The sequence below is a fragment of the Anneissia japonica genome, unplaced genomic scaffold, assembly GCF_011630105.1.
Source record: "Anneissia japonica isolate Jap-2015-1 unplaced genomic scaffold, ASM1163010v1 scaffold15990_len104339_cov111, whole genome shotgun sequence".
NCBI classification, from domain to species: Eukaryota; Metazoa; Echinodermata; class Crinoidea; order Comatulida; family Comatulidae; genus Anneissia; species Anneissia japonica.
The window spans coordinates 1-14822 of NW_022741002.1; the positions used below are offsets into that span (position 1 = coordinate 1).

A 14822-nucleotide genomic window follows, 5' to 3' on the forward strand; every position below is an offset into this window, starting at 1 on the left:
GGAAAGTTGGCCACATTTGTCCGTTCCTTGAGATCCCAGATCTTGATGACACTGTCACCAGTACCGGTTCCGAAGATTAGACCATCAGGATGGAACTGAGCACAAGTCAATGCTGCAAGACAAAGGAAGACAAATGAATGCTGTGGTAGCCCAACATAAAGTGACATCAGAACAAAAAACCAACACAAACAATAGACAAAAGTCAAATACATAATTAGATAAATAAGATGTAATATATAATGTATACTCTATGAAGCTGTTAGGTTAGCTTAAGGAACTTAAATTTTGTTTCTTCTTCTTTGATTGAGGGTCAACTTCATAATTTATAACTTTGGCCCAAAATGACAGGAGCTATGAGACGGACCAGTATACCGGGGTAACCACCTACTCGAAGGCTGTACTGCAACCTTTATAGTGCATATTGTGTACACTGGACCTACAGATTATAGTTCTTTTCCGAGAAGACTTGCTCCACCACAACCATAGGCTAGCGTGCTGTTTGAACCACCGCTGATATTGTGGCTATAGGTTGTGACACCCCTGACTTAACCGCTCGGCTATTTAAAGCTGTCTATTTCATTGTGTCCTTTGCCATGGTATTTTATCCACACTCTACTCCACCCAGGAGTATGACAGATTTGAACGCAAATAAAATTACTAGCAGCAATATTATAGAATACTCCCCCAGTGGGCTAAGCAAGTCTTCCATTGGCAGTTCCTACAATGACCAGGGTAATAAATCCATAAACACATCGACCTTGTTGTATATAAAACAAACAAAAATTATTATTCTTACCATGACCAATAGAGTCATCAGACACCTTGGTAAGGACACGTCCAACATTGATATCAGAGAAAGCCCAGTGGCGATCCTCAGAGCAACTCAGCATGTAGTCGCCAGTAGCATGGAGACTAAGCCCTGTTACTGCGCCTTCGTGAGCCCGAATCGTCTGGGCACATGTGCCACTGGCAACTGCCCAAACCCGGATCGTAGAATCAGGAGAGGATGAGAACACAATATCCTGAAGTAATACAAGTGCTAATTCGTAAACTGCTCAACAAATAAATGAATGCTAAGGGTAATTTCATGGGTGGAATGCTGGAGTAAACTTGTTTACTTCTTGTTAACAAAAATAAAACATACATAGCATACAATGATATCACACAAGGTACAGCAAAAAACTTGACTTCTTAATTTCCACCAGCATTTACTTAATTCCATCTGCATTCATTTCATCATTGATATCTTTATCATTGTAAGGCCATATACAGTACATTGTGTTCAATTATATGCATATTTATATGATGTTATATAATAACAACCTTAACAACAACAAAAACAACAATATTATTAAATGATGCTCAACCTCCCAAGACCAAACCAGAGCCTAGCAGGAGTCAACGTTCCTATGCATGATACATGACTTAACCAACCATATTTTCTGATTAAGTAATCATAAATGCCATAAGCAGAAAATATGGTTGTGTCAAATTTGTGTGGTGGTTGAAAAATCCAGGGGGAGTCTTAGTGATTAGAAATAGTGATTTTAGACCACATTGGTAATATAATTTGATAGGCAAATTACAGTAATATTTTTAGCAAATTTCTTTGAAAAAATTGTGTAGGCCTAGGGCCTATGCCTAGCTAGGTATACAGTATTTTCATTTTACAGTAGTTTGGAACGATATCGAGAGTAGAAGAGCTGGCAGTGGCCTACTAGACTACAATTTATTTTAAAATAGCTTGGGCCTGATTGTCCACACCAATTGGGCCCAATTGTCTGTCACCCGAAGTTTTCATCACGATGATCAAGAACGTACACGATCTAGGCCCTAGGCTACACACAGGAAAAACAGTGAAGAGTGATTACAATAGTTCCTATTGCATTACATGCATAGGAACTAAAAATTAATTATTGAATTTTTTATTACATTCTTATTCTTCTCCACATTATAAGCTTTAAAATGATGGGTTGTTTACTGGAATCTTACTATTGCCACAGTTTTGAGTAAAGCTTGGTTTCCCTACAATTGCTACATGCTATTGCAAGCCTCAAATATTTGAATAGTTTCACACAGTTCTTCAGTAACAGATAATGTTGATACTGACTGTTGTTATTGTTACAGTATATAAAACCAAAAATCATAATAACGATATTAGAATACTATAACAAACATAACCATTTACCTTGTTGGGATGGTAGATGACATGGGTAACTTTCTTAGTATGTCCTTTAAGTATGGTCTCCAATTGCTCAGTCTCCTTATTGAAGACCACCACATTGCGATCAGCACCACCAGTCAGTACCTTGTTAGTGTTAGCAGCTTGGATGTCCAAAGCCAAAATACCAGGATTACTTGCACTATGAAGACCCTATGAATAAAAAAAAAATTAAAATGTTATTATTATAAATATTAAGAATAAAAGCAAGCACAGTCCAGTATACATTAACATAAAATGAATATATGGGAATGAGCTGTTAAGAGCCCATCGTATTCAATTCAATGTTTATTATCTTCACAGGAATAAAGAAACCTTTATATTATTGCATAGGTGTAACTTTGCCCTACTTGACGTGGAAATGTACTGAATACTCAGTGCGTTTGAAAACAATTACGAAAAAAAATCGCAAGTTGTTCTCAGGTGGGACTCAATAAATACAATTTATATTATTATTATTGTATAGGGAACCTAGACCAAAACAAAAATTTTGCTGCATATTTAGCAGATGTTTGTTATATTTAATATTTGTTTTAAAAATATTGACTATTTTTTTTGTAAGCCTAATAAAGTTTCAAATATATTGGTATTCCACTATGCTTAAACCATTGTTGGTTGTCTCGTTTTAAATTATCCTTCTCTTTTGGAGGCACAAATTTGCTACAAACCAGTGACCTAGAACATAAATCATTAAGGGTGGCAGGCTTGGAGCCTAGATACAAATTACTTACTGGATGAGAAGATTGAACACGGAAACTGCGGATCTCTTCAGCCGGCATTAGGTCTTCTGGAACCTTCTTACCACGCTTCTTACGCTCTGCAGTAAGCAAGGCGGCCTTGTCTTGCAACTACAGATAAATACAAATGTACATCACTAACTATGTTTATGATAATATTATACTATGCCATACTACAACATTTAATCAATTGTAAAGTAGAATAATAAATCCTTCATCCAAATATGCTATACTGTAAGACCATAAGTTTATTCATATATTTCATTAGTTATAATAAAAACTGGATCAAAAAGTACTGCTCTCCCGAAGGCCTAGCATAACATTCACAATACAAAATTCAACACAATTTCAAATACTGTACATATTAAATACAAACACCACATATGATTTGAAATTGTTTTAATAGTATTATTTTATTTTATCTGTTTTCATTTCTTTTGCAATTGGTTGGTAATAGAATTTTAAACATGCATCATAAAAGTACCTTTTGAATGACTTCTTCTGACATGCCAATCATGCCTGCCTCCTCCGCCTCCATTGGCTCAGCCAGCTGACTTGGTGGGACCATGCTCCCAATAGGGGCAATGCCTGGAGCAGCCTGGGGCTTCAGAGTAGCAAGTGCTGTAAGTGAAATGAGATAACTTGTACATGAATTTTGAAGACAAATGGAAGTTTTTGCTAAGATTAAACGATAATGATAGCGTAAACTCACGTAAACATCTGCGTTTGTGGGACACATATGTGTTTGTGGGAGAAGCGCGTATTCTTAACGTTGTTTTGATAGGTCAGTTAAGTTTGATTGATACTCCAAAAAGGTACAGTTAGTATGATTTATAGTCCTTACTCAAGAAGGTATTGTTCTACCACTTGAAGAATTAGTTAGGAGGGTCTCAAAACAGCGCAGGTTTAAGGGTCTGCGTTATAGCACTTAAGCTTCACAGCTCAGCAACCTGACTTGCACAATAATGCATTAAATTAAGGTTTATAAAGGGCTCTGTTAATCGATAATGTTGCTGTAACTAAACTACTACTAACATGGCTACAATAAGTTATTTGGCAATAATAATTAGTAATATAATTAGTGTGCAACATTCTTTGGTACACAGGTGTGCTAAAAATTATGGTTCTTAATTAAGATCCTTAAACGTCTGTTCATGCGCATGCGCATTCATATTTCTATCGCAGTTTTTCGCTGCAGCGAAATCAGTAGGTTGAACTGTTTCTACTTTTTGGGAAGCGAAAAATGTGCAACCAATCAGACCTCAGGAACAGATCCGACGATTTTGATTCTCACGAATAAATTGGCCTAGTGGAAAACAGGCTTTAAAAACAATTTAAAAATGTATTTTAAAACTGAAAATCAACATTATCATTACTGAAAGATTACGATTATAGCATAATATTATTGTTACAGATTGCTGAACTGTATTATAGATCTTATATGCTTACTTTGTAGACTTAAAACAGTTTCACATCAAGCAAGCATACCTTGCGTGTGGAAACCGATAGTTTTAGTTTTATCAAGATATTAAAATAATACAAAACTCTAAAGAATGGGTTTATTTTAGGTACTGTTCATTATTATCATAATAAATTTTGGTTTTGCTGCATGCTTTTCTTTGGTCCAAAAATGATAATGTAATAAAATGTGTGATGATCAAAAACTGTTTCAATGAATGAAAATATTTATGTTATATTCGTTAAAACAAAAGAAAAAGAAGGGAAATCAAAACCAAGAAAAATATGCAAAGTCACAAATGCTTCAACTATTTAGGGCATACCACCCTATTCATCCTCCAATATCTATATTCAAAATGTAGAGCTTATTAATCCATTTATTCCTCAAACACTCCTTCAGCGTTTTAAGTAAATCAGTTGAATAACATATCAAAAAAATGTTTCCAATGGAGCCTTGCTTTAAGTTTAGGAATTTATAATAGCATTAGCTGAATTAAATGGGTCCTACTCTACAGTGATGGCAGCCAATAAGCTATTTAACATGGCAGAAACACATGATTTTGATTTGTTAAAATGTTCAATTACTAAAATTTAAAAAAAATGAATTATAAAAAATTAAAAAAAAATCATGTCACAATGATAAAACGGGCAATTTAAAATGCCAGTAAAATGGTTATTAATGTTGATATAAATAAGCAGAATAACATTATCTTGGGGAAAATCATGGTATCCAGTACCAACAGAATACCAGAATTGGTGTACCTTCACGGGCTGCTGTAACCTCCTTAGTCAGCCTAGCAATAACACGACATGCAGCATCATGCTGATAGAGGGCATGGGAGAGTTCTTGACGTGCTGTCTGCAACTGTTGACGGAGGGTGAAGCTATGCAGCATGCAGGCATCCCATTCATCCTGAAGTAGCTTGAGAATTGCAGGGATACTGGTGGCTGTCGGTGGGCGTGGCTTCACCACGGGGCTCACTGTGGATCAACAACACAAAAATTGGTTAAATTTTTTCATGTTAGTGGAAACATAGAGTATAATTAGTTGACTAGACTAGAAGTTCTAATTATACTAGGAACAATGGCAAACATGTATAAATGCAACATAAAAGATCATATTGTTACAGAAAAACTTTTGAGCTTCAGTGGCGGATCCAAGAATTTGAAATAGAAGGGGCCCAGGTGGTCTATACCATCTCCGCTCCTACCAAATTTGGGACTGAGGTAAGAAAATTTATGATTATGCACCTTAAGATGACTAGAAATGGCACTCTCCAACTTAAATTTTAAATATAATTTTCATTTGTTCTCAATTTATTTAAATTTTAAAATATTATGGGGGAGAGGGGTGATGGGTGGCTAGCTGTTCGCCGCTCCCTTGAATCAGCCATAGTTCATTATTTGATTCTAAGTATGTCAATATGAATAAATAATTGTAAACTTTGGATTAAACTAACACGTTTCTTAAACTATTTTGGATCATTTAAAGATGTATTGTCTCTTGCTAAATACCAAAAAAATCATAAAAATATTTTTTTAAATTAACTTGCCCATTTTGAAGTAACATAAAAGTTATCAACTTGAACATAAAAATTAGTGTATTTAAAAAATGTCTACCCATCAGTTTAAAGTGAAAAATGATAGAAACACTTCCAGTCACTGGAAGTGTTTTATTATTTTTATTATAATTTTTTGGTTTAAAAATCAGGGTACACATTTTTTAAATTCAATAATTTTTATGCATAATTTAATAATTTGTATGCTATTTATTTAAAAATAATTTTTTATGATTTTTTGACATTAGCAAGGGACAATATATCTTTAAAAGAACATTCACCTAATATGTTTTGGTTTAATTACAGTATGAAGAGACTGCAAATGCAAACCAAAATACAGTAATGTATAATTCTAGGAAATGTAAAAGAAATTTTGCATTGAACTGTATCGGCAAGTTGATTGGCCGAGCGGTTAAGTCAGGGGCACCGTAACCTTCAGCTCTAATATCGGCGTTGGTTCGAATGGCTCACTCGCCAATATTTCCGGTGGTGGAACATGTCTTCTCGGATAAGGACCTTAAACCGTAGGCCCAGTGGACGCATTTGGCTTGAGAAGAGTAGGGGGTTACCCCGGTGTACTGGTCCATTAAGTCCCCTGTTGTTAAATGGATATGCCACGTAGGACAGTGATTAGGTTCACTTATTGGCATATCCTTTGTGCTCGTGCCTAAAGAAATGAAATGAAAAAAAATCTTTCAGAGCTTAATCATAAAACTGATAACCATGTTTGTACCTTTAACATCAACAAGCATATCTTCAGAGAGAACCTCCCCAGTAATAGGATCCACTCCATTTTCAGCTATGAATTTTTCTATTAGACGTCTCTCAAAAATGTTGTTAGAAACAGGTGATACCACTGGATGCTCAGGAACTTCATGACTTACTGAAATGTCAAAAAAATTCTGATGCACTATTGATTCATTATAGAATACCTATTAATAAAATTGCCCTGTTTACTTTTACTGTAGGTACTCAGTGAGTACCTGAAATATATCAAAAAAATATATCAAGAAAAAAATATATCAAGAAACATATTTCGAAATCTGTCCGCGCATTTCTCAAAATAAGGGTTGATTTCCGCACAGACTTTGCCAAAAATAAGGATTTGTTGACCTAATTTTATTACATAAAAAATGTATTATACGGTAATTACGGTTCTGCGCACCTATTTTCCAAGCGATTTAATGGGTAAATTTTAGCTGGTTTTTGAGGTATCATCCACTATACAGTCAAGGAACAAAACTAAAATTCTTTGCAGGCAAGTGGAGAAAGAACAGCCAACCATTTGTATTTACCAATGATTAACATTCCTTAACATTACCTTGCAATTACATTAACTCACTTAATTGCTTGGCAACTTATGCCTAGCCATTGCTTTTCTACGCTGTCATAACAGCATGACCAAATTCTGTGAAGGACTGACCAACACTTATTTGCCTGTAAATATATAAATGTAAATCCAGTTTTCTTTTATTGGTCGGAGATCAACCAGCGACCTACTAAGCCCTATATTATTTGTGCGTCTATTATCCTATTTTATTATTAATGTCATTATTATTATGCCTTACTTTAAGTTTTTTACTAAGTATTTTATTGCATCTTTTCTCAATTTTTTGTACATGGTGAATGTTATAAATCATTTGATAATCTTCTTTTGGATATTTTATGTATGTACGTTATAGATACTGAATACGCCGGTGCCTCAAATACAGTTAGTGACTTAAATAATGACTTCTCTACCATCTAATAATTTAGATGAAGGCGTGCATGTCCCATCTAACCTACACGTTAATCCCATTGCTGATACTGAATCAACTAGCAGATTTGATGATAACAGCGATTATTTAAGTACGGTAACAGTTTAATAAAAAAGTCAAACACGTTGGATGAATGCAATTACTGTGATTCAATTTGAATTTAGTCATAACTATGCATCAGATATCAATACCAAAGTTGAACTGTCTCTACTTCATTTGAATATTAGAAGTATTACTAAACACCAAGACAATTTGGTGCATTATATTGACTCATTAAATCATAAATACACAGCAATTGGTATTTCTGAAACCTGGCTAAATCTTTTTTACACGGTTATAAATTATTTCATAGAAATAGGTTGGAAAAAACTGGCGGTGGTTTTGGTCTTTTTATAAATGAAAATATTAAATTACAAAAGTTGGCAAATACCAGATCTAATGTAAAACAATAAACAGTCGGCAATAAATAAAGAAGGGTGATTATATATCATTATCCCCATGTCTCCAATATTGTTTATCAGTTTGTATACGGACTTTAGAAACACTTTAGTAGAGAAAACCAATATTCAGACCTATCCTTAGGTATATTTAAATATATAATATATACATTATATTATGGTTAGAAATTCATAATAATAAAAAAAAGAGGTTCGTTATTCATAATATAAAAGAAAGGTTCGCTATTCATAATAAAAAAAAAAGGTTCGCTTGTCATAATAAATAAAATATGTTGCTAGTCATAGAAAAAGAGGTTCGCTAGTCACAATAAAAAGAGGTCCGCTATCTATAATTTTTTTTATTTTTAAAGGAGCCCCAACGCTAGTACAAATTTAATTGTAATACTTTTTTAAATAACTCTTTAAATAATAGTAAGTCAACAAACGGATTTTTTTTAATATCCGAAGCTTTTAAAATGTAAGTATATAAATATATAAAATTTAAAAATAAAGTCTATATTTAAACAACACGTAAAATATTTGAATTAATATATATACATAAACAGTAATTATCATGTCCTCTATATCATCACATTATATTATAATGTATACACTTATTCTTTAATTATGTTCATTGTGATCTATAATGAATCTTTCATCATTACAGAGATATATATTTTCTTGCCTTTTATTATTGTCTTTTTACTCATTAATTTATTTCCTTAATCCTTTGTTGCCTTACAGCCACCTGCTGTTTATTCATCATAATTATTTCACTTTTGTTTATATCAACTTGTTTGTAGGCCCGATGATACCTTTTGTTATTATAATTAAGTCATCATGATTAAGTCTGACCAATCGCCTATTAGATACCGTATTATTGTATTGTATTGTTCCAACTTTGTCCTAATATTAATCAGTCATGCTGAAGAGGACCTGAGGTCAGGTCGAAATATTCATGTTCTAATAAAATATTGTTCTAAAGTCTACTCCGTTTCCTGTTTTTCTTTCTTCTTTATTATTGAAACTTATTTAGAACTTATCTAGGCCTAGGAGAGAGCTAGCTAGGCCGGTGGTGTAGGACCGGTTCGGCCGATATATATTTGTATGGAACGCCAAGTAGGCGCAAAGCTATGCATGCTTTACGTATGTGTGTGTGGTTAATCTATTGGTGCTACAGTATCCATTATTTCGTGTTTTTGTTAGGTCTTCTATGTTGCCAAATAATTATGGTAATGGTTTTAAGGAAATCCGGGCATTATTATGCTGCCATTAGTTTGCCAAAACAACAGTGGATTTTATTAAGTTTGTGTAAGTCCCATGTAAGTATAATAATTAATGATTTAGATGGCATATAAGCCTATTTCGTTTTATCTATTTAAAACAAACGAATGTACATTATATGCAATTCTATGTGGATAATTGTATTATCAGGTCTTTATGCTGCAAATTAATGTGATTTTAAGCAATTCAATGGCATTATTACTGCGATGAGTTTGCGAAAAAAATCAGTGAATTTTATTAGGTTTGTGTAAGTAAATAAATGTTTTAACATATATTTTGTTTTATCTATTTGAAACAAACAAACGAACAGTGGATTTTATTAGGTTTGTGTGAGTTAATAATAATGTTTTAAGATTCATAACATATTTCAGTTTATCTATTTGAAACAAACAAATTTATATATTGATAATCAAACCAAAGAATCACTTTTATCTAGAACGTATAATTGTCTTGCAATAGGTACGCTTGTTTAATAGTACATATATAATTATAATGCAGGATTAATTAATTATATTATACTTTATTCCAAGATACAAATCAACTTTCTTGAAAAGTTACAGCTATAGTTAAATTAAATTTCTTCCAAGCAATAAATTTTTAATTTGGAATATTTGCAGGATAAAACAATGTAAAACACTTCTTAACTAAAAATTATGCTATTAAAACTACTCCGTAAAACAATCAATCTTAACAATAATGTACTAAATTACATATTTAAACAGTATTGTGTTCTTCTAAGTAGAAGTAAAAACAAACAATACATTTTTATTTAGGCCTATACTCTTTATTCCAGAAATTCGATTTTATTACAGATGATTTCCCTGTACAGTATATCCCCTAACGTACCTGCGGCCAACATTGCACCGTGATATCTAATTCACGCATTGATTACATGTACGCTACTCAGCGTTCTATACAATAACCCTTATTTGGGCATTGAATATCTTACGGCCGAACAAGTGCACGGCCGAATCGGACGTCATAGCTCTCTCCTAGGCCTAAATAAGTTCTAAGTAACGGTTACAAAGGTTAGTTAATAATAATATTCAATATTAGTCACGGGGGCGACTTGGTTAGGGGGCGACTTTGCTAGGGGAGGCGACTTGACGGGAGTGACTTGGTTAGGGGAAGAACTCAGGGAATGACAATAATGAAGGTGGTGGTTTTATGGGGAAAATTGTGCCAGGTGGAGTGCACAGGAGAGGGGTAATGTGGAATTGAAATTGACGAAATGCAGGATTATAAAATAGCTTTACACTCTTTTTTAATGACTAGTAAACCATTTCTGTTTTCAAACTATAATTTTCTGTTTTATTATGACTAAAACCTTTTTATTGACCTTTTTTTTTTTATTGATTTACAAACTAGTGAATCTTTTTTTTTTTATTATGAATAGCGACCCCTTTTTTTTTTATTATGAATAGCGAACTCCTTTTTTATGAATAGCGAATCTCTTTTTTTATTATAAATAGCAAACCTCTTTTTTTTTATTATGAATAGCGAACCTCTTTTTTTTATTATAAATAGCAAACCTCTTTTTTTATATTATGACTAGCAAACCTTATAAATAATGGCCCTTTATTTATATTATGAGTAGCAGACCCTTTTTCTTGATTATGACTAGCGAACCTTATACCTTGTGGTCCTTTTACTAAATGATAACTAGTGACCCCTTTTCTTGATTATGACTAGCGAACCTTATGAATAGCGGTCCTTATTTTTTATGAATAGCGAACCCTTTTCTTTATTATGAATAGCGACCCTATGGTATAGGGTAAGCTAATGTTATGAATAACGAACCTTATGAATAATGAACCTTATGAACAGCAAACCTTATGACTAGCGAGTTTGACCCAGTGACTTGATGTTTTTAAACAGCTGGTCCAACTAGAAGTCAAAGTGTTTCTCAGCATAAACATAGCACATGATACTAGTCAAACTTATTAACAGTATTCACTATTGAGTATTGTACTGTATTTACATACTCTCTAGTATAGTTGTTGAATAAACAATCACAAATAGTAATCAATTGTACAAAATGCCAGTTCAAAAACGTTTCTGTTTATGAATGGACAATAATGAATTATTATACGACTATGACAAACTTCAATCTTCTTATTTTGCTTTTGTTATTTCTATTTTTAATTTCGCATCCAACAGCAATTACACTCGCCACTTAGGATGGAATGCTTTATAAACCTATTATCGATATCATCAGTTCTGTAAACATATACAATGTTGCATGTTTTAAAACTTCATATATATAGGGATTTCAATATGACTGTTACTTATAGGCAAAGTTTATCTGCTTGCTATAGATGATTTCTTGTATCCAATTTTGCCCTCTGTTGTTTTCCTCTTCTTTGTTTTGCTAATTTTCCTTCCTACGCTGGTTTTTCATGTTCGAGAAAAAAAAATCTCCCTTCCTACCAAACTATGAAATTTGATACCAAAAGGATGCTAACCAATTATTTTTTTTTACATGGCCTTAGTAGAAAGACAACAAAACATAAATAAAAAAAGGTATGATAAACCGATTGACGAACTTACAATGAATGACAAACAGGCCTAGTTATATTAAATTTGGTGTTTTCGCAACTCCATTGGTGCTCCATATATTTGTTGAAAACAAACCTCGACCGAAGTGAGGCGCAACCGAAATGATCTGTATTATATAGGGTAATATAACAGAATAAATGGGACCGATCATCGTCGGTTGAGAAAATGGACACTATCTTTTTGGCATGGGCCCGATCCTCCACACTAGTTGGGCCGGATCCGATCGTCTGTCACCCCTTAGACTAGGCTAGCCTAGGCCTCGGGCTTAGAAGGCCTAGCTACACCTAGGAATTCAGAATTCACACCTAGGCTAGGCCTAGCGGAACATTCGCCTAGCCTAGGCTACTACTAAGAATAGGACTAGGCCTAGGCTAGCCTTAGCAAAGCTTAATTTATTGACTGTCAGACGGCTTGCAGGGAAAAAACACGAAATTCTAAAAAATAGTTCTTACTGGAGCAAACAAGAGCCATATTTTGAGATTGATTAATCCCACCCTTCTCTTCCTAGATGCCGAAATATAGCCTAGATCTGAAGCAGTTGTATCGTCCACTTTTGTGTGTAGACTAACAGGATCAAAGAACTTAAATGTTTATTATCTTTGTAGCCAGGATCTCGTGAGGACGAGCGCGGCGGCGGAGGAAAAAAAAAAACACACACACACACACGTGTGTGGAAATGAAGGTTGGCAGAATAGTTTAACAAATTGCTCGAATATTAAATTACCGACTGCAAGATTTAAGATTCAAGATAACTTTTATTGTCTGGAAAACCCAGAAATTTACGAAAGCCCGTTCGTCGTGCCAAAAGAAGTACCGGTATTATAGTCAGGGCAATCTACGATTTTGAGTGGACAAAATTGCAACAAAAGGTTTTTTAGCTGATATGGTAGTTAAATATCTATAAAACAACATAATAAATATCGGCCAAAATCTGACATCAGGAAATGAGTTTTTTAAGACAGACACACGGGCAGTGAGTGTGTAGGCTTACATTTCATAATTATACTTTTGTTTGTTTTTATGCATTGGATTTTTTTTCCCTGCATATTATTAAGAAAGATGGCCGGATCATCTGATAGCAAAAAAATATGTTTCTGATGAGGAAGAATTCTCTACATTCGTGACAGGCCTAGAGAGGCCTATCAAGGACCTAGACTAGCTATACCTCTCACTCACTAGTCTAGCAAAAGCTGAGCTCAACGACCGTTACCGTTTATGAATTAGTGATACATAATGTATTCTAATTCATAAAACACGTAACTGTTGTTGAAGTTATCATTTTTCTACATTCATTCCTTGGAAGTTGGGAAGCAGTGCTAGTCACTAATCTTTCTATCCTGAATAAAGAAACCTTAAATAAATAAATGATTACCATACACAAGATAATATGTTTTTTCTTTTAATATACAGTAGCATTGAAAATTATTACACTGTACTGGCAAAATCCATCAGCATTTATTTATTTGCAATCCATCTCAGATTAATATAAATCTGATTTCTCTGAAACAAAGAATAACTAAGGTACCATCATCGTACAATAATATAATTTTCAAAATTTTCAATATTATTTATAGTAGTTGTAATTGATTTTATTGCATGGATTTATATTTCTGCCCTCTTTAGTTGTATCAAAGAGTATTAAGTAGGGAGCTTACGAAAGAGAAGACGCGGCCAGTTCTACGACGACCTAATGACGCGTGGACACAACTGCGCATGCCTGATTTCGATTTGCCTTTGTCTTTCAACTTTTCTTCTTCTTCTTTTTGTCTATCACCATTATTGTGATGAGTGCCTTAATGGTTTGGTTAGACTTTTTACTTCATGATGCTTTTTTATTGTATATTCCTTTGTTTGGTTTTGCGACTTTCTTTGTACATTTAATTTTGTTACTTTGGATGCACCATTATTGTAATGGGTGCCGCTGTTTTAAAAGCGTTTTTCCGAAATAAATTATTATTATTATTCGACGTGAAATTTGGCAATCGCGATCGATAACTATGGAACGCCGTTACTGCCTTCTGTATTGCTGTTTCATCATGCTGTTATTCTCAATCGACAACGCTACTCCGAGAAAAGGTTTGGTTTCCGAATATTGACAGTATGGTAGCAAGCTTGTGTGATTCTTGCATTCCGTGTCTTAGCACATATGATACAAAACCACGTGAACCGTTGAAAATGACACACTTGCCGGTGTAACACGAAATTTAGTTCCCGGAGAATTTTAGTATTTTGTGGTCTGGATAATCAGAGCCTATGGGACACAAATTTGCAACACTTTCTTCTGGGGTAAACAATTATTAAATATGTCATGTATTCATTAAATAGCATAAAGTAACGGAAGGTTATACAATCGAGCATGTACTTTATGTTGAGCTTAACTTCACAGCTTATTATCCAGTATAAACAATCTGTAAAAAATATGTGAAAGCTAATTTACGTTGAAAAAATCCCAAGTCACTTAACAGCGAGAAACAGTGAGCATGATGGGAAGGGTAGTTGAAACTTACTTTCCTTTACAGCGACAGTAATTAGGCTAGCAATAATACGGCGGGAATAGGTCAGGTAAACAATAATAAGGCGGGAATATATTGGTGATAATATTACGTCCGCATAAGCAGTAGAAAATAAAAACTGTGTTGACATTTACTGGCAGTTCGGCGGTGGAGTTATGCGAAGCCTCGGGTCAATCAATCAATCAATCAATCAATTTAATGGATATCACTTTCGTAACAGTGGCACACGTTGGACAATACCCAACGGTGCATCCAAATATAAGAGAAAAATAATAAACTTAAACTAGGAGTAAATTA

At 33.8% G+C, this 14822-nt stretch overlaps 1 protein-coding gene across 1 annotated transcript; it reads right to left on the bottom strand.

Annotated features, from left to right (window-relative positions):
• Window positions 1–4: 4 nt before the first annotated feature.
• Window positions 5–12483, bottom strand: LOC117118454 (pre-mRNA-processing factor 19-like; the record flags this gene model as incomplete). Its single annotated transcript, XM_033263047.1, has 8 exons — window positions 12465–12483; window positions 6709–6858; window positions 5179–5397; window positions 3443–3579; window positions 2953–3069; window positions 2189–2374; window positions 797–1022; window positions 5–112 (listed from the first exon to the last, which is right to left on the bottom strand). Coding segments are annotated over exons 1-8 (1162 nt in total), but the record flags the coding sequence as incomplete, so codon positions are not given.
• Window positions 12484–14822: the final 2339 nt, after the last annotated feature.